General features: G+C 41.6%; 1 protein-coding gene across 1 annotated transcript in view; it reads right to left on the bottom strand.

Moving 5' to 3' along the window:
- LOC126284542 (uncharacterized) overlaps nt 1-20471 on the bottom strand; it is a 495687-nt gene that overhangs the window by 13290 nt on the left and 461926 nt on the right. Inside the window, exon 9 of the mRNA XM_049983544.1 lies at nt 18447-18720. Coding sequence (XP_049839501.1) covers nt 18447-18720 — 274 coding nt within the window. The remainder of the gene's footprint in view (nt 1-18446; nt 18721-20471) is intronic.

Below are 20471 nucleotides of genomic sequence, written 5' to 3'. Positions count from 1 at the left end.
CGATTGTCAAGTCAGCATCTGCGTTTAAACCAGTGAAGGGTCTGCTGAGATTTCTAAGATTACGCCTGGCTAACAGCCCATCTAAAAGTCATGTTATCAAATCTAGATGCTGTTTAGTGCACAATCAGTCATTCGTAAAGCCAAATTCGTAAGGGAAACAAACTAATGCGTGATAGCAAGTGCACCGCTTCAGTCGGTGGCCTGGAAGAGAAAAGGGTTGAAAGCAGAGACACAGAGATAAATGTGTGTGTCCAGACCAGCTTCTACGCAAGGTGTACTGCTCGTAAGAAATCTATACTGTCCTTCGTCATGCAGCACATCCTAAAGCCCTCATTGAACAACAAACGAATGAGTGAATGATCGTCTGTTAATGTGGCCTTAGTGATATACCAGGTAAGAAGCGAACACTACATTCTAACGTATATATTTCGCATTTATTTACTTCTTTGCATTCTATATTAGCATTTCTCAGTAAACTTCTCTTCAGCAACAGGCAAATGTGAATATAACGGTCGAAAGTGCGAAATTACAAGCAACTGACGACAGTCAAACATTGTCAGGAGCTATAAATTATATTACCTTCTTTTATTTTTATTTGATCATTAATTATTAGCTTGTGTCAACAAGGGGATGGTATAAGTACTACTGTCATAAACAGTAAATGGCAAGCTTAAAACGCGAAGGAAAATAACATTAGAAACCCTCAGTAAGAAGCGTCGACCCAAAATGTTGGCTGCAACTCAAACACCTGCCCAGAGAGAAAATCGATATTCCCACAGATACCTTTATCCCAAGGACTGCATTTATTCCAAAAACAGTTATTATTTAAAGCTACAAAAGGGCGAACGTTTCGCTCTTGACTCGTGGTCACCAATACTGTAGTTGTTATTTCACTACTGACGACACGAACGAGAACAACTTTTGTAAACTCGAGTGTAAATTCGTAAAGTACACGACTTGATCACAGAAAACGCTTTACACTTGGCCTAATAAGGGGATGCTTAAAAGCCTCTATTAAGACTCTGCAACAGGACGCATGTATGTGTTGAGTACCTTACACATGAATTAACCATATTCTATCCATCTGTTCGACAAGCAGGGCTGAAGGCTTTAAATGTGCTGTGTGTCCATTGTGGCGATGAAATTGAAAATGGTAGTATTCCAGACGATGAAGAGAATAGCTACGGTGAGTCACTGATATTAGGATATCAACATTTATCGGAATCACCTTGCAACAGATAGTTCAGTAATATCGGTAAGAATTACAATAATAATAATAATAATAATAATATACAAACTGCTATTGAACTGCTTTCTTTCCTAGCTCTGAATACTTAATAGGTGCTTCAGAACCTACAGAATTGCTATTTTAAGATAGAATAATTAAGAACACAAGAAATGTTCTATAATACGAAATAAATGCAACCATTGAGTTAAAAAATCATACCTTCTTTAGCGTGAATATTACACACTAAAGACTTTCTAAACATATCTCTGTTATGAACAACACAGCCCTTTAAACTCTTCGGTGCAAATGGCGACCGATCACTAACAAACTACTGTAGGCCACCGTAGATTATACTGTAGATAATAAGGGAAGACTACGCTGATTTTCGTAGTAGTCTTGGTCAGTTAAGATCGTAATCGCGTTACCTGTACCTCATGTGTGTTGTATACGTATCTGGCGGTACCTCATTTCGATCCTTTATTCCAGTATGCGATCGGTATCCTACTAGAGTCGTCTAGAAACAGGAAAAGTGAACGGTCTAGAATCTGAGTGAGAATACATAAAGGTCTGCGTAACCTAAGGAACATTTTTGTACATAGTTATCCTCCTGTCTGTTGCTAAAAAATAAACAGTATTTATTCAGCTTTTAGACGAAAATTGTCTTAGTAAGGATAAAAAACAATAGTGTCATCATATAGCGATAGAAAACGCAATTTCCTCAAACAGTGAACTCCTGCGTTTGATCACGATGAAGAACGTTCTGTTTAGTACAAAATAACAATAATAATTACACAGATTTGTTTATGTTAGTGCGTGTAAACCGTACTTGCATCAAAATTAATTGCTTTGGTTACATAAAAACGCAGAACACTATCAACTAGTTTTTGTTACTTATAAAAGGCAGTGTATATTTTTAAGGATATAAAATACACAACGGGCTAACTGCACGATGTGCGTTTCTAATTATACGCAAAACAAGCAAACAAAGAAACAAAACACAAAGAGAAGTCGTTGGTCCCTAGTTTCTCACTCACAGAGTGATACGTGTTTCTTTTGGTAACTATGTTTCTAATACTACCAGTAACCCTGCCGAACCATAGTTTTGCTAAAGAGCAGCCAACTCCAATACAATGCATTTCTACTCGCTCATAAGCTGTGCTAGCTTGTTTAGTCACAGAGAGGAACATCGAGAAAAAAAAATAACACAGTTCTGTTCATTTCTTCTAGACACAATCACGGATCATTTCTGCATTTTTTTATTTTTATTTTTTTATTTTATTTTATTTTATTTTTTTTGTTTTGTTTCACCCATACACTGTTGTAGCGACACAGAAGTATTTTTATGAGACTTTTGGCCGTTACTGAACAAGTGTTCGAGGGCTATCGCGCTCAAAGAGTTGTTCGAGATTCCGAAGTAGATTTATTCTGAGCGGATTTTTTTTCTTCTTTTTTCTCAGTTCGTCGATGGTCGAGACTTCTGTCCAGTAAAATCTGTATAAGGCAGGAACTACTGAATAAATTTGTCTGATTTCATGAAATTCTCTTCTAGTAAGTAGTGTGAACTAAATAACTGCCACGTTTCTTCTCGACAAAGATGTGTATGGATATTTGACGTGAGCGGGTGCAAAGGTAGAATGTCGTAATGACGTTGGACGCAGTCGAATAAATTACAAAAATATAAAAAAAGAAAGGAAAAATTAACAACGATGCACAGGAAGTTACCGTCCTGTCTAAATGAAATTCCCGATACAAACTTCTAGGACTTGTAGAGGGGAGTGTGTACAGAATATTTTGAACACAGAAACGTACCGTTTTCGTCCTCCGACGGTTTCAATTCAGATGTTTAAGCCATCCTCTTTTGCTTGAGAAATTGAATTACGCTTGAAGCAGTACAGTTGGTTTCTATTAACACTTAAACATTACTGTCTGTAGTACGATACGCTGGGTCCTTTTTTGTTTTGGAGTAATGTAAACAAGTAATATTTCAGTATTAAAACAAACAAATGTTATTAAGTGATAAATGGATGTTTTGATATGCTTCCTTTCGAATTGTTACCTAATAACTGTACGGCGTCACCCCTGATTGAGTTTGTCAAGCAGAAGTGGATGAGTCAAACTTCTACATTGTAACCGTCGTAGAAAAGAAATCGTACGTTTCCTGTTCTGAATATTGTGTATCCATTTCCCTCAACATGTCCTACAAGTTTGCAACTGGAATTTCCGAACCCCCTGTGTACACTTATAGAAGTGTGTTAGTGACGTATCTCTGCAGAGATTCTTTTTTCCCAATTACACTGTACGTAGCAGACATATGGAGAAATTAGCTGCATACGGAGAATATAAGTAGTTCAGAAATACAAAGGCGTGTATATACCACATCAGTCACGTTTCTAATTACAACGAAGACCACATGTCATTCTGATTTTTGTATTTTTTTTAATATTTATGATACGTGAAACCCAAAGCTCAAATGTCAGTCATCAAAACAGTTTGATGCATCTCTCAAAAATTCTCGAGAAATTTGAAGTTTTCTGTGCTCTTTATTATTTCGACAGCCGATGTGGCACTGTGGTAGAACGGTCGACTGGCGTGTGGGTGGTCTGGGTTCAGTCCTCGATCATGTACATTTTTAAACAGATTCGCTTGTTCTACGAGCATTTCCGTGAAGAGTAAAATACTTGGAAGATAAAAAACAACGTTAATTTGTATTGCTTCTTTTTTATTTAGATAATATTTATTGACAATCTTTTTTAAAAGATGGGTGATAAGAATTATATTTGCAATGAAAACTGCATTTTTATTTATGATATGTAGTTAGAAATAAGAAGACGTGCATTTTCATAAAAATTACAGTTACATGTGTGTTTAGTAGCAAATATTTGATGCATTTTATATTCAAATTACGTGGGTAATTCGAACTGAAAAGAAAAAATAAACGAAAAAAATACTGATTGAATCTTGAGCACTATCGATTTTTTTGCTATCTTTATGTATTTTACGTTTTACGGAAATGGTCGTAGAACTTACCTATTTAATTAGAAATTAGTCTAGACCAGAGCCACGCAACCTGTCGAAATGTTGTCCATCTATATGGTACTCTAAACCTCGCAGAAGTGCGAAGTCGATTTTGTCGAGAATTTTTGGGACTTGTACCTAATGTTCGGGGGCGCAGTCCCCCACTTCTTAACTTCACGTGCCGTAAATATAAGAGAATTACAAAAATCCACGTCTACTAGTTGCGCATGAGGTCTTTTTCCGGAACAGTTGACAGTAAATATGTCGAAAGTGGCCTGTTAGTACAGCGTATTGGGCAGCGCGGTAGCTTGCCTGGCGAGAGAGGGTGGACCTGATCCGAATCGAATGCGCTTGACCTCAGGAAACTGAAGCCGGCCTGAGTGTGGGGATTGCCCGTTCTCGTTGAGGCAAATTCTAGGCTGCCCCCAAATTTCTGTCTCAGAAAGTACGATACGCGAAAAGTTGAAATATGACAACATACAAAAGAAAATTATCGCGATTCGCAGAGACAACGCACACAAGACGTTCCTGTATCGGTGAGCTGAAGACTACGGTGACGGGAAGGCCATTCGGCCACAAAATTACAACAAAATAAATTTGCAAAATCTCGAGTACTGCGGACAACGTACTAGACGGGGCTAACGCCTGCAACCACACCACTCTGCAGTCGGATTTTTGTAATTTCTTACATTTATGGTATGCGAAGCTGACGACACAAAATCGATATCCCAAAACAGTTCGATGCAACTCAATAATTTTAGTGAAAATCGACTTCGAAGCTGTATATTTTGCTAGTTCAAATGCCTATATAACTTGAATCAAATGTGCTAACATGTTACTAATCACAATTTTGATGAGAAATACCCGTCTTCGAGTTTATAATTAATTATGACATGCGCAATTCCAGTTTTCATACCAAACATAACTTTTTAACTTTCGGTCATTTATAAAACACGTTTAAAAAGTTTGTAATATTTTAATTTAAAAGATGTTTATCAACAATCTTTTCTAAAATATCGATAATTACGAATTTATGGTTAGGTGTTTGTCAGTGAGCATATATTCATAAATTTTATATTTAAATGATGTAGGTATTGGAATTGAACAAAAAAAGGAAAAAGAAAAAAGCGAAAAAAAGAGCACAGCAAAATCCGAACTAGCAATCCATTGATCGGCTTATCTGATTTGGTTCCTCCAACGCTACCAGTGCTCCACGCGGGCCTCGTTTAAAACAAAAAAGAAACCATAGACGTCAGCGTGGGACCGCTGCAATCGACAATTACGAATTTATGGTAGACGCTCCCGGAGACACGCCTCCCCTACCCGCACCGCAGCCCTGATACCAGCCTAGTGTCGAACACGCGAGCGTTCAGCCCAGCTCGTGATCTCGCCTATATCAGTCAACATCATCGTCTAGGACAAACGAAGAGTTAAAGTTTTAGATGAATTTGTCCTGTTGTAAATTTCGAACGTTCTACGTCAACAATCAGTTTGTTACTTACAACGAGAGTTTCCTAGCGATGAGATAAACTTTTTAAAACAATCTAGATTAAACTCCCAGGTATCACACATGCAACATTCACCCTGGTGGGCCCTCGTTTGCGAGTAATCAATGAAAGAAAAATTCGGAGTTTTTTGTGACACTTACCAGCATTAAAAAAGACTGCAATGCGCAGGAGGTTGTGAGTTCGAAACTGATCAGAGGTAGAAGTTTTTGTTTTTTATACATCGTCATCGAAATTTCTTCAATCATTACTTTTATTAAAGTAATTGGTTTAAATTTAATTCTTTAATTCCATTCCTTTGTCACATAATTTTAATCATATCATCAAATTCTTCATTTGCTCTCATTTTTCTTCCTATCCTTCTCTCTCTGCTTGAAATCTTATTTCATGTGTTTTTAATTAATTTTATGTATTAATATTGATTTAATTTGTTTTGTTTTATTACCGATTTTTGGTCCACATTATTGCGTTTACTATATCTAGTTCTCGTTTCGCTTCAGTTTCGTTTTACTCATAAACTCGTCTTTAATTTAAATTTTAATCTACGTTATTTTCTCCATAGCGCAACGGGTAATTAGGTTACGTTTTAAATGTTTGTACAACGATTATCTTGCAGAAACGTTGCACATCTAGTAACAAAAATACATTTTTGACATAATTGCACAAATATAAAAAGACTCTTTCGTTTTTTGTTTTTTAACTGATGGACTGAAATTTTCAAACCATTGAATATTGTAATAGACAAATATAGCCACATTCGTATTCATAAATATTGCTATTGGAAAAAGAATGATACAAAGAAAAAGTGAAACAAATAAAAGAGTTTAGTCGGTGAGTAAAATGATGTGACAAAGGAATAGAGACAAAAAATGCATTTGGACCACCTAACTGACTAAAAATAATGAACCATCTAATTTCGATAACAATTTAAAAATAAAAGTTGTGCATCTGACGAGATGCCACTGATAGTGTCTTGCATGTGAAGTTTTTACATTATCCATTGCACCACACAACCAGGCTTCACAATAGCGACCTTTGTTACGGCTACTGAATATTACACAAAGTTCGGAATTGTTCTTTCGTCGCTTACTCGCAAATGACGGCCCACCAGGGTGAAAGCTGCATGTGTGATACCTGGGAACTTGACCTGTACCACCGTACAGATAGTTTCAAAATGTCGATCGCGCCGCTGGCGACCTCTCCTTGTTAGCACATCAAGTGGTGCTTCCACAGTCAGTGACAGTTGTGAGTTATACAGTGGGCACTCTACTCCTGTAGTGAAGGCAAATTTACTTAAATTAAATAAATAAATAAAATAAATATTTTCTTAAATCTTTTATTCATTTGTATCACAAAATTAACTAATATGTCATGTGTCGTAGTTTGACGAGCCCTCTGCCAGAACAATGAAGAAAACCCACAGCTATGGCCGGATGAAAGTAGTTTCATATAGTCATAACATTCCTCAAGTTGCTCGGAAATCTTCAAAGTCGGTTTTCTCGAGAATCTTTGTGAGTTGCATCGACATGCCTCGGTATATATGTGAACTTTACGTATAATAAATATAAAAAATTACAAAAGTTAGATTGACTGGTGGGCTCCTTGTAAGAAGAAAAGTGAGTTGTGCCAAAACTAGATGCCACTGTCGTCTACATACGGAACGGACAGAAAGTCAGTTTCTGTTTCTTCTGGTCTATCAGCAATTTATAAGGTAATCAGAGGCGCCCCACAAATATGTACCCCTGTCCCTTGATGAGACGTGCGCCCGCGCTGAAGTATTGAGAGCCCCCATTCCGTTAGCTGTGCACATCAAACAGGGGCAGCTCCCCGCGGCAGAGCCGGTTTGTTTACGTCGGCCGCTGACGAAATGCCCCCGAGGGGCGGGGCCGTTCCCGAGCGGCCGGCGTCCCGGCGGGCGGACGAGTCGGCCGAGTCATTGGCCGGTGCCGAGAAAGGAGACGCCACAAAAGGGAACAAAGCGAGCGCGGCAAAAACCCCGCCGGCCAAACAAGAATGAGCCGCGCGAGCAAAAAGGCGCGCGCGCATCGCTCGTTGTCAGGCAGCGGCCGGCGCCGGCTGCCATTGTCTTTTTAATAATGGGCGCCGGCGGCGTCCCGAATCGGGCGTCCCGGTCGCCGGCGACGCCGCGGCGCGCCGATACGCGGCGGCCAATAGCGCGGCGAGGGCGCCGGCCGGCGCCTGCGCCGCGCAAAAACGACGGCGCGACGTATGTCGCGGCGAGCTGCGCCGACAGACACGCGACGCGTCGCAGAAAAACACCTGCCGACGTGGCAGAGGCGTGAGGGCTGGCTGGTTGGGGACGGGACCGAGCAGCGAGGTGATCGGATTATGGAAGGTTGGGCAAGGAAGCCGCCTGTGCGAAGTTACCATCCCGGCAAGCGCGAGGGCCTCGCGGTGACAGGCGCGCAGTCCATCACTTCGGGCGGATACGAAATGAGCATCAGTGCTTCCCAAGCTTCTTGACGGCGTGTGGCCGAGAGCACTTCCCTGTTTCACTTGCGAATGGTGCGTGGGAAGAATGATTGTCAGTAAGCCTCCTTATTGACTCTAATCTCTCGAATTTTTCGCGAGAGGTAAGAGGGAGGAAGTAACATGTTATCCGACTTCTTCCGGAAAGTGCTCTCTCGAAATTTCAATACTAAACCTCGCCGTGATGCACAACGCCTCTCATGTAACGCCTGCCGCCGCAGTTTGTTGAGCATCTCTGTAACTCTCTCGCGCCAACTAAACGATCTCGTGACGAAACGCGCCGCTCTTCATTGGATCTTTTCTCTCTCTCTTTCACCAGTCCTAAGCGGTAACGACTCCAGACTGATGAACAGTACTCAAGGATTGGTCGAATAAGCTAGTTATCAGCTCCTTCGTTCGCAGACGAGTTACATTTCCTTAAGATTCTTCCTATAACTCTCACGTTAGCATCTGCTTCTCCTACTATTCACTATACGTTCTCAGTCATCTCCAGGTCCCTCTGGATAGCTTCTTTTGTATATTTGATTGTAGATATTGTTCCCATCAATATGTCATCGGTTCTGTTGTTTTAGGCTAGTGAATTTTTTTTCCTGTGTACCCACCATTCATCGACCCTGGTTCGATAATCGGTAGCCTCGTATTTTTTCACTGAACGGTAGCCGGGAACGGTGTCAGATGCCTTCTTGAAGTCTAGAAACGCGGCATCAACCTGAGTGCCGAACAGAGCCATCTGAGACTCTCACGATCTCTTTTTGCAGAATCCATATTGATTTTCACAGAGCGGATTTTCGTTCTCCAAAGACCTCTTAACTCTTGAGTGTAAAAACGGTTCTATAACTAAGCGAATAGTTTAAAGAAATCTTGAATCTAATTTCAAATAGGTACCCCAAAAATTATAATTGGTGGTGACTTAAATCTACCCTCGATATATTGGCGAAAATACGTGTTTAAAGTCAGCATTAGGCATAAAACGACGTCCGAAAAAGTACTGAATGCCTTCTCGGAACACTACTTTGAACAACTGGTTCAGGAGCCTACATATAGTGTATGTAAATAGTTGCGAAAAACCTCTTAGCAACAAATAATTCTGACCAAATAGGGAGCAAAAATGGTTCAAATGGCTCTGAGTACTATGGGACTTAACATCTGAGGTCATCAGTCCCCTAGAACTTAGAACTACTTGAACCTAACTAACCTAAGGACATCTCAAACATCCATGCCCGAGGCAGGATTCGAACCTGCGACTGTAGCAGTCGCGCGATTCCAGACTAAGCGCATAGAACCGCTCGGCCATGGAGTATAGTTTTTTTCCATCTCTCAACGATGTGAAGAGTCGCCAGAAAGAAAAGTGATTCGGATTCCACATTAAACTGTAGGTTTCCTTTCCCGTTGGATAACAGGGGTAGGTTTGGGACACGCAAGTCACCGAAGAGGCGTTCAATAGAAAGACTTGCACCAGGCCGTTGAGAAATCACTATTATCTACGTGCATAATTAAGATTGTACTGAACCCCCAGAGCCCAGATCCGGCACTTGTCCAGACCGAGAGAGGCGCCGCAGTGGTTAGACACTGGACCCGCATTCGGGAGGACGACGGTTCAATCCTGCGTCCGGCCATCCTGATTTAGGTTTCCTGTGATTTCCTTAAACCGCTCCAGGCAAATGCTGGGATAGTTCCTTTGTAAGGGCACGGCCGACTTCCTTCCATGTCCTTCCCTGATCCGATAAGACCGATGGCCTCGCTGTCTGGTCTCCTTCCCCAAACAACCCAACCCACTTATGCAGTACTTAAACAGACTTGGTATCCATCAGATCTACAGCTTTCATATATGAAGTGATTGTCGTAAACAGCAACTCGCATTGCCTGTAAGACGGTCGGCAGGCAGTAACGACGGCGACTCAGTGGTGCGTCCCCATATAAAGGCATAGGATCCCGTCCCGGACGTAGGGACCGGGCGGCCAGCGCCGGCAACAATTCTCGGCTGCAGCTGCCGACTTTCGCGGCCTGCGATGGTATCGCGCCCTGCTGACCCGTGGAGAATCGAAAGCGCCCGCTCGCTGACATCTCGGGCCACTGCGTCCTTCCTACGACCGCTGTGTGGGCGGCTAACGCACGGCGCACACCGTGAACCTAAATTGCCCTGTCAAGAGCCTCGCCGTCGAACCTTACAAATTCTCGCCGCTTCCTACGGTGGCAGTCAATTCACTGCCAGACAAACACGAGGGAAGTTAGTGTGCTGTTGTTATCAGCGAGATCGTCAGCAATAGTTTTCCCTCGCCAACTCACAGTGGAATGCCGCCCTCGCATGGACGAAGTTTGTAAGTAGGCTGTTTAGGTTTTTATGTTGGTAACGCCACGTAGCGCTCTATATGAAAATCAGTGACTGTGCTGTGTGAAGGCTGTGGTTGGTTTGCATTGTTGGAGTATACACTATTGTAGTGTTGGGCAATTGGCTGTTCACAGCGCGTAGCGTTGCGCAGTGGTGGTTGTGGGGAGAGAGATGCGGAGTTTTGAGAGCGGATGATTTGGACGTGTGTCCATCAGAGACAGTAAATTTGTAAGACTGGATTTCATGAATTGATATATATATATATATATATATATATATATATATATATATATATATATATATATATATATATATATATGCCTATCAGTAGTTAGTGCCTTCAGTAGTTTGAATCTTTTATTTAGCTGGCAGAAGTGGCGCTCGCTGTATTGCAGTAGTTCGAGTAACGAAGATTTTTGTGAGGTAAGTGATTTGTGAAAGGTATAGGTTATTGTGAGTCAGGGCCATTCTTTTGTAGGGATTATTGAAAGTCATATTGCGCTGCGCTAAAAATATTGTGTGTCAGTTTAGCGTGGATCACAATAGGTAAAGAGCGAAATGTCTGAGTACGTTCAGTTCTGCTCAGCTGTTTGAAAATCAAATAATGTAAAAGGTTTATCAGCACAGTAATTCATTAACTTTTCTAAGGGGACGTTGATGAGCCTCGTGTCAACTGATCAGAATATATTAGCGAGACAGATGACTTAATACCGTGCGAAATACAGCAGATAGTACCCACTAACGGAAGGAACACGCGCTAACTAAAACGGTCACCCGGTCCCAATGGCAGGTTTCCTGTCTGACGGCTTCCAGGGAGACAACATTTCAATTTTCAGGATCTCCTGTAATTATTCACCGAATTTAAAATTTTAAAATTCCGTCACAATTTACTCGTTAAGATCCACACCTCAAGTTAAAGGTGCCGGTCGGGGTGGTCGAGCGGTTCTAGGCGCTACAGTTTGGAACCGCGCGATCGCTACGGTCGCAGGTTCGAATCCTGCCTTGGGCATGGATGTGTGTGATGTCCTTAGGTTAGTTAGGTTTAAGTAGTTCTAAGTTCAAGGGACTGGTGACCTCAGCAGTTAAGTCCCATAGTGCTCAGAGCCATTTGATCCATTTTTTAAGTTAAAGGTAAGACAATAAGTCAGTATTAAAGGTAGAAACTGTGTATGTCTTGTGGCAAGGTAACTAGCAACGCGCATGTCATTCAGAACACATTCGTCCGTTATTATTGAAGGAAAGGTCTTAAATAACCGACTTCCAACAAATTGTTCAAAACTTATAATAAAAAATAAATACATAAAATCGCTTACTACAGCCTTTACGTGCAGGAACACTTCAGCATCAGGCATGATTTATATCTAGCTCAAGACGTGGGGTCATAAACATCGAAATGCGTCAAACACTAGCTTTTCTTAAAACGGAGCTGTTTTGTAAAAGATCATTCACTTCTTTAAACAATCGGGACTTGGAGGGCGCAGAGGCATTGTTACTGTTCTGCGTATATTACCACACAGTTAATTGCGCTGTTACAGTGAATAATGATTCTTAGCCATCCTGTATGGCTCTTGTGGTGTTCTTTCCGAAAAGACCGCTTCAGTTTGCAAACAGTCTGTACTGTCTACAAGTTATTTTTCTTGTCATATCAGAGCAGATTGTGTTGTCTTTCTCCATTTCCGTAACATCTGACACAAAACTGGGGTCTCTTCTTATGAAAAATCGTCGAACAGTGTTTGCTGCTGCTTTAGAAAGTCCTTGACGTAAGGTAACGGGAGTACATGTTCCAGTATCCTAGAGAGCTGCGTTGTCGCGATAATTTGAAACAGATTAGGGCGTAAGAGAGCCGTGGTTACTCTGCCGCTTAAAGTTGCTGTGGCGTAGAGAGATGAGGAATAAAAACACCTCACCTGTCAGATATATCTCGTTTCTGCTTGCCATTGAAATACGCACGCGTTTTGTTGTTTGTAGAGATGAGATGTTCTCATCAGGTTTTAATTACGCGCACTTGTTCGCTTTGTTTGACGTGACAAATACCGTTGAGAGCTGTAACACCTGCATCTAGTATCTGGCCTTTAATCTTAATGAGGATCGTGTCATTGCTACGAAGATGACAATTAGAACGGCTGCTCGAAGTGGTTTGCGTGAGGAGCAGTTAGCAACTCCTGCGCATCAGTACCACCAGTCAGCGGAGTCGTTTGCGTATATCCAGATCATGAGCGATCCTGTTACTAACCTCGAGTGCACCCGTCCATGCTTGTGTTTCTGTTAAGCGGACACCGTCCAATATAGCGTAACGCTTTCTGCAGAAGTGAACTAATTCTTGTTCTTCTCAAAATGAAACGCCTTTAATAATGATACGTAATTATCATCGGGAAATCAACTTAGAAGTGAAGTAAACAAACGGTTCTGCTACCAAAACTACAGTAGTTTCCGTGTTAAACATCTTAATTTACTGCCAGATCATCAGTGAATCGTACACATCACGCAGTTACGCGATTAATTTCCGTATGTGAAATGCTACCTAGGAAGGAAAAAATACAACAGTCACCGAATATACCTTTCACATGCAAGGTGAATCGAATGTGGGAAATTAAATATCTTTATTTCCAAGTGATAAACGAGTTTTGTTCATAAAAGAATGATTATATAGTTAATGCCAGTAATTACCACACCAACAAACTTGTTAAACTGATTATTTTCCACCGTAGCTATTAACTACTTTATTCCACTACAGATTCCAATCACATTATTATATACAAGTGATCAGCGTACGTCGTAATATCGTATGACATTAAATGTACGTCAGTACTTTTATAGCATGTCTCAGGTTCTACATTTGCGTATACCGTCCGTCCAAAAAGTTCCGAGATCGATTTTATTACTAGTGTGCAGGCGACGTCACAGCAGTAGCTATAGTAGTAACAACAGATATACATTGGACCAGTCAGTTGTGAACAGGCAGTGTTAAGCAGTGGACGTGCGGTCGTACTGTGTCACAGATCGCAGTAGAGCAACATCTCTAAATTAAGTGTTCAAGACATTTTCCAGAATGTGGACGCTTGCCACTACTTGACTAAAATGCAAAAAGCGGACCATTTTTTCCTGGAAAAAGTCAGCGCGGACGGTGAGACTAATCATACAGACCTACACGAAGCTACAAAGTGCTGAAATTCGTATGAAGGGACACCTCTTTTTGGAAATCTGTGGTAAGGTCTTATGGGACCAAACTGCTGAGGTCATCGGTCCCTAAGCCCACACGCTAGTTAATCTAACTTAAACTAACTTACGCCAAGGACGACACACATACCCATGACCGAGGGAAGACTCGAACCTGCGACGGGGGGGGGGGGGGGGGGGGGTGCGCGCTGATCAGAGGGTAGAGGAAGTGGTGGTAATATGGAACACTTCCTTGTTTAAATCAGAATACTGAATTTAAAATGTGGCTATCCCGTAAAAAATGTCTCCTGTTAGTTTATACGAGGGTCATTCAATAATTAAAGAGACACATGGTCAGGGGAAAAGACAGCAGGGTAAGCTTGGTACTTTTATGGCTTTAAGTTAGCATCGTTGTGATGAGCCCAGATCAGCTGATGTATCAACATTGTTTCGTTTATAACCTCAGAAATACATTTGAAGATTGTGAGTCCGCTTGAAACGTGAAACGTTCACATTAGTTGTACAACGTTCTGTTATTCGTTTTTTACTTGCTGAAGGCGAGAAACCAGTGAATATATACAGTAGAATCTCTAAAGTTTATGGTGAAGGTTTTATGAATCTTGCAAATTTTTACAAGTGGGTAGAGCAGTTCAAAAATGGTCGTGACTCAGTGATTGTCGAACACAGTTCTGGCCGACCAGTTGCCGTTTCAACTCCCTCACTTGAAAGTCGAATTGATGACATTTTTCGTGCAGACCGCCGTGTGACTGTGGAAATAATAGTTGTTAAAATTCAAGTTAGTGCCGGTACAGTTCGTAACATTATCTGTAACAAGCAGAAGTAGCGCAAAACATGTACAAGATGGGTCCCAAAGGAGTTGACGCGGCTACACAAGGAAACAAGGATGAGACTGTGCACAGAGCTAAAGGAACGTTATGAAAGAGAAGGTGAGCACTTCTTCAACAAAATTTTAACTTTTCATGCAACTTGAGTTCAGTATTATGACCCATAATCAAAAAGGCAAAGCATGGAGTGGAAGCACACAAAGTCACCCGTTAAGAGAAAGTGCTACCCCATCCTCCTAGAGATATCCATTTATTTGCTGCACTGAAGGAGGCATTACGTGGGAAGAGGTTCCAGCACAACGAGGACGTGAACAAGTATGTGAGAAATTGGTTCAAACATCAAGATAAGGAGTTCTTTGCAGCCTGAATAAAACTGCTTGTAGCTCGTTGGAACAAGTGCACATATGTTCAAGGGGATTGTGTTGAAAAGTAGAACAAGTATTGTTTTGTAAAAATAAACGCCTTTTTCTCCAGACCAATTCGTCTCTTTAATTATTGAGTGACCCTCGTATATCTATTATATAGAATCAGTAATGATGTTGCTGAAAAATGAACACGTTAAATAATTACAATAGATTTTTTAACTTGCTGTAAGTTATGAGCATTTTGAAAATAATAAAGTAACACTGCCAGTTTGGATCTTTATTAATGCAATTATCAAGTTGTATTTTGACCTCACACGGAAAAAATTCACAAATAACAGTTTTATGCGCTACGAGTAATAATTACGATTGACAATTTGAAATTCTTCACGAACCGTGTACGTCTACTCACGATAATAAACAATGAGATACTGATCTTTGCTGCCTCTTGTAGCGGAAAGAAAACATTGCGACTGTGGTAACTGAAACTGCCGCCAGATGGCATCATTAGTCTTCCAATCTACGGTGTTGCATATTACAACCCAGTTTTATGTTGCGACCACCACTGCTACCCTGTACGACTGTTGGTAATTTACCTTTCCTGCTCCATTCGCAAATGGATTAAAAGAAAAACAACTATCTGTGTCCTTCCGTATGAGCTCTAATTTCTCTTACTTTGTCTTCGCGATCCTTACCCAAAATGTACGTTGCCGACAGTGTAATCATTCTGCAGTCAGTCGGGAACATGGTCTTCCCTCCAGGGATTTCTATTTCAGTTCAACAATACACGCTTGTTGGTAGAATCTACCGGTACTATATCTAGCAGCATAATTCTGGATTGGTTCGATGTCTTGCTTTAGTCTGACCTGGTGGGGATTCCAAACACTCGATCACTATAATAGCGTAGGCTTCCGCGGCCAGAGTCAATTGCCATAAAAGTTTCCTGGGTGTGGTACCGCGTCATAATGTATAAAACTACTGCTGCTGGAGAAAAACCAACGGCCAGAAGAAGGCCGCTGAACCGTGGCCGGAACGTTGGTTTTTCTCCAGCAGCAGTAGCTGTATACACTATGACGCGGTACCACACCCAGATAACTTTTATGCCGACTCGATCAGTAATCAAGAACGTGTCGCACTAACTCATGAATGTATCACACTAGTGCACTACACGTGGATTCCTGAGTAGATGGGCTACACTTCCCTAGAATTCTCCAGATAAACCAAAGTCGAACGTCCACATCCCCTGCTACCAACTCATCAACTGCTCTTTCAATTTCATACTGCTTTGCAACGTTACGTCTAGATATTTAACCCACGTGACACTGTCAAGCAGTACACAACTTATAGTGCATTATTTGTCTAGTCTACGTTTATAAATGTAGACACGTGAACTATGGCTCCATTATTGCACAGATGTGATCAAACAAGACCAACGTGCTGTTATTCTTTTCGTGACTGTTGAAGAACATCACGACCAGACGGCCATCGGACAGTGAAGAATGTGTCTGGGGCAGCATGTCCGTCGAAAATCAGCGTTGTTGATTGGTATACCAAGTTGTGTGGTGCAATTTCATGACACTGCTTGCAAATGTCGTAACTCAGACGTTCCGAGAACTGAAGTGGGAGACGCTTGAGCACCCGCGCTATAGACCTAGTCCTTATCTCTTCCCATGCGATTATCATGCTTTCGGTCCCTTAAAAAAGGGCTTCAAGGGTCGACGACTCGAATCGGACGAGGATGTGCAACAGGTAGTTAACGGTCTTCTTCACCCAGTAGCACACGGTTTTACCAAAACCTGGTACGTCAGTGGTATGATTGCCTCAGCGTGCATCGCGATTTTTCCAGATTGGCACACAGATTCTGGACTGTAACGCCTTTGAACGGAAACTTTTTGACCGCCCCTCATCTGAGTGACGAAGCATGAAGTAGAATACCATCTTTCTGTGAAGAGCAAGGAATCGCAGTGGATGTGGAAACCTTGGAGGTCGAAGACGGACGTGCCACAATCGAGATGATAGTCGAAAATGTGAATATCAGACATGTTTCAGTTTCAAACTACTGGCATGACATTTTAAACTTGAGAAAGGTCGCAGTTTCTCACACCCCTTCAATAAGTCCGCGGAATAGAGGCATCAGCAGAAATATTACAGCAGTGTCAGGTGACTTGTTTAACCGCCTAGTCACCGTGGACTGCTTTTTGGTGCATCATTATGACCTCGAGATGAACCAACAAAACAAGCAGTAGAACATATGCACTGATCACCGCCGAATAATAGGAACACCCAACTATTATCGGTCAAGGTTATGCTGAGTGATTTTTGGAACTGCTGTGAAGGGGTACCAAGGGACCACGCTGGTAGGGGGGAAATCGTCACAGGAACATGATAAAAAAAATCTCCTGATAGGGTTATGGGAGGCTTTCAAGATGAAGCGTCGTGGGATGCAACACAAAGGTGCGGTTTTGCTCAACGCACAACGCACACATGTAGCTTCTCTGGACTGTCAGCTTGCAATATCTCTTTGTATTCGATGAATTATTCTGATACAATTCTACTCTTGAACGACGTTTACTAATTTTATATCTTCATACTCGCAGAATCCATGCGCAAAGTAGTTTCATACAATAGCTATGCCATGAGCACATAATTATTCTTTGTAGTACTCTCTCTGGTGGTTGTTAGAAAAAAGCTTCCGAGATTGTCTTCGTGCCGATTAGCCTGAGCATTGTTTGAAGAATTGTAATCTGAATATTGAGATTTATGACAAAAGATAACGGATACGAAATTGTACGATTAACTCCTTCATACAAAACGTGTGTTTTTGACACTTGAGAATTAATGATATTCATCGATATATTACATAGTTGTTAATCAGAAGGGAACTTCCGAAAGACTGGATACGAACCTGCATTTAATAATCCAAGAGCTCCTTTAATTCTTCGGGAAGTGAAACTTCATCACAGCCAAATATCCGCTTGATCTGAGGTTTCCCGACTGATTATACAACGCTCCCAAAAATTACGAGGCATTTTATTTGTACAGATTAGCAGACTGCCGCAAAGCACGAGCCTGCAGAGAAGAAGAATCATCGCCTGATTTCATTCTAACAAGTAAAATTTCTGAATCATTTTGAGTGACTGAGTTATGATTGTGTTTCCTATTATGAATGATTGATTGCTCGAACGAATTGAGAACTACATAATTACATAGATAGAAGGAAAAACACAAGCTTTTGCCCCCAGCCCCGAATTCTCTTGACATCACACCCCGTGACGTCCTCCACTTTACTCGGGTGATGATAACATTGCGGGGCAGGCATTTTCAGAGAGATGAGGAGATGTTTCCGAACGGAACGTGTCCCGAATAGCTAAAATGCTGACCTATACAAGCAAAGTTTCTGGGGAGCCACTTGTAATTGCGGGAAATGTGGCTCATTTTTGAGGAAGGACTAACTCCATCAGGAAGTTTGATAGTGACAGCCTAGAGCCTAGGTTTACTACTAGGGCTGGTGCTGACCTGGTCCGGCGAAGGGCAGCGGCTGCGCCTGGTGCGGGTGGTGGCCGGGGAAGAACTCGTGGTGGAAGCCGGCGGGCCCGCCGTAGCCGAACTCGAACTTGCCGTCGGCGGCGAAGTAGGGGAAGCCGGGCGGCGGGTCGTCGAGGCCGGCGCCCGGGCTCAGGTTCATGGGGAAGCCGCGCATCTTGCGCGAGCTGCCGAAGAACGGGCCGCGGCCCATCGACGTCAGCTGCTTCAGCCGCCGCTCCTTGCTGCGCTTGTTCTGGAACCACACCTGTCGGAACAGCCACACTCAGTGCCGGCCAGAGACGAACTCGCGGCGGGGTAGGCAGCTAACGTCAGTTTGTATAGCGCTAGCGAGGTTTCACAGTCGTCCATATATTAACATTGTTTCTGCTTTAGTAATCTACTGTCCCAAATAAAATCTTGTATAGAGGAACTGATCGTGTATAACCTTCAGCTATCTGAATATTTTTGTATTTTCATTTGTGTTAAAATGGTTCAAATGGCTCTGACCACTCCTGTGGTCATCAGTCCTCTAAAACTTAGAACTACTTAAACCTAACTAACCTAATGACATCACACAACACCCAGCCATCACGAGGCGGAGAAAATTCCTGACCCAGCCGGGAATCGAACCCGGGCGCGGGAAGCGAGAACGCTACCACACGACCACGAAATGCGGGCCCATTTGTATTAGAGATAACTTTGGTATCAATCATGATAAATAGCATGAAAGGTATAAGTGTATTGCTATATGTTAATATTCATATTGTTTTATTATTCACGTGAAATTTGAAACCTTGTCATATAGAGGAATCCAGTTATGTTCAAGCTACAGGCACATACATAGCCTCCACACTCAGTAATTGCATGTGTGAGAATCAGGTTCTAGGAGACACCATATTAAAAAAAAAAAAAAACTCGCTATTCATACTCACTTTCTTTTATTCTAGGTATAATTATATTCTTTTTATTAATTACATTAACTTTGGTAACCACTTATCTATAACAATTGATGATTTGCATGTTATCTCATACTTAAATTTAATTTTTAAATTTTGAATTTTGAATAGAGGAATCCTATTGTGTTTAAACACAGCTACCTCAATACTTCCTGAATCTAAGATTGTTTATGCAAGAATTTACCAATTCCATTATATCTTAATAATCATTATGCTCGTATATTTCATGTGAAATTCTAACATCATTTATAATCTCACATAGAGAAATCTAGCTCAGTTCAGTTTTTGGAGCACATATATAGCCTTGCACTCTCAAATTACATCAGGGACAACTCGGTTCTTGGTGGATACCATATAGTTTAGATTTCTTTTTCTTTGTTTTCTTTTGTGTATATATTTTTATATCTATTTTGTTTTACTTTATACTTAATTAATATTAGTTTTATTAATTATTTTGCATATAAACTTCACTCACTGTATCAAAGAGTGTACCAACACACAAAGCAACAGCCAGGGCAGAAACGTCACAAAAAGGTCCGCCTCCACGTGGCAGGGACGGTAACGGAATGCGGGCTTGTCAAGATAACCTAACTTGCAAGCAGCCATTATGACTAAGAGACCTAACGCTGCCTAGCTTGTCACTTGTCATAAGTAGCACACGTCTCACAATGTCGTTTACTATTCAGGGATCGAGACTAATTGTCACGATCGCCAGCAGAAGGGATGGAGATAATTGCTGCACAGACAGGCCTTGGCTGCTACAAATTCGATGCTCCGTTGCCTTGATGGATGACGGTTTCGGACATGGGTTTCCATCTGCAGTTTATTTTTCTTCAGTATACGGAAAAAGAGTGATTATTTTAGAGAATTCCAGGGGGAAAGTAAACTGTGAATGGAAACCTGTGTCCAAAACCATCATTCAACGGCACAACAATGCATTGCATTCGTAGGAGACAAGACCTGTATGCGCAGCAGCTACCTCCATCTTCTCCAGTGGTGATCGTGGCAATCAGTCGCGATCACTTAATAACAAAGAAAGTTGTGAGACGTCCGCCAGCAT

Source organism: Schistocerca gregaria, chromosome 8 (genome assembly GCF_023897955.1).
Source record: "Schistocerca gregaria isolate iqSchGreg1 chromosome 8, iqSchGreg1.2, whole genome shotgun sequence".
Classification (NCBI taxonomy): domain Eukaryota; kingdom Metazoa; phylum Arthropoda; class Insecta; order Orthoptera; family Acrididae; genus Schistocerca; species Schistocerca gregaria.
This window is presented reverse-complemented; position numbering and strand designations above follow the sequence as displayed.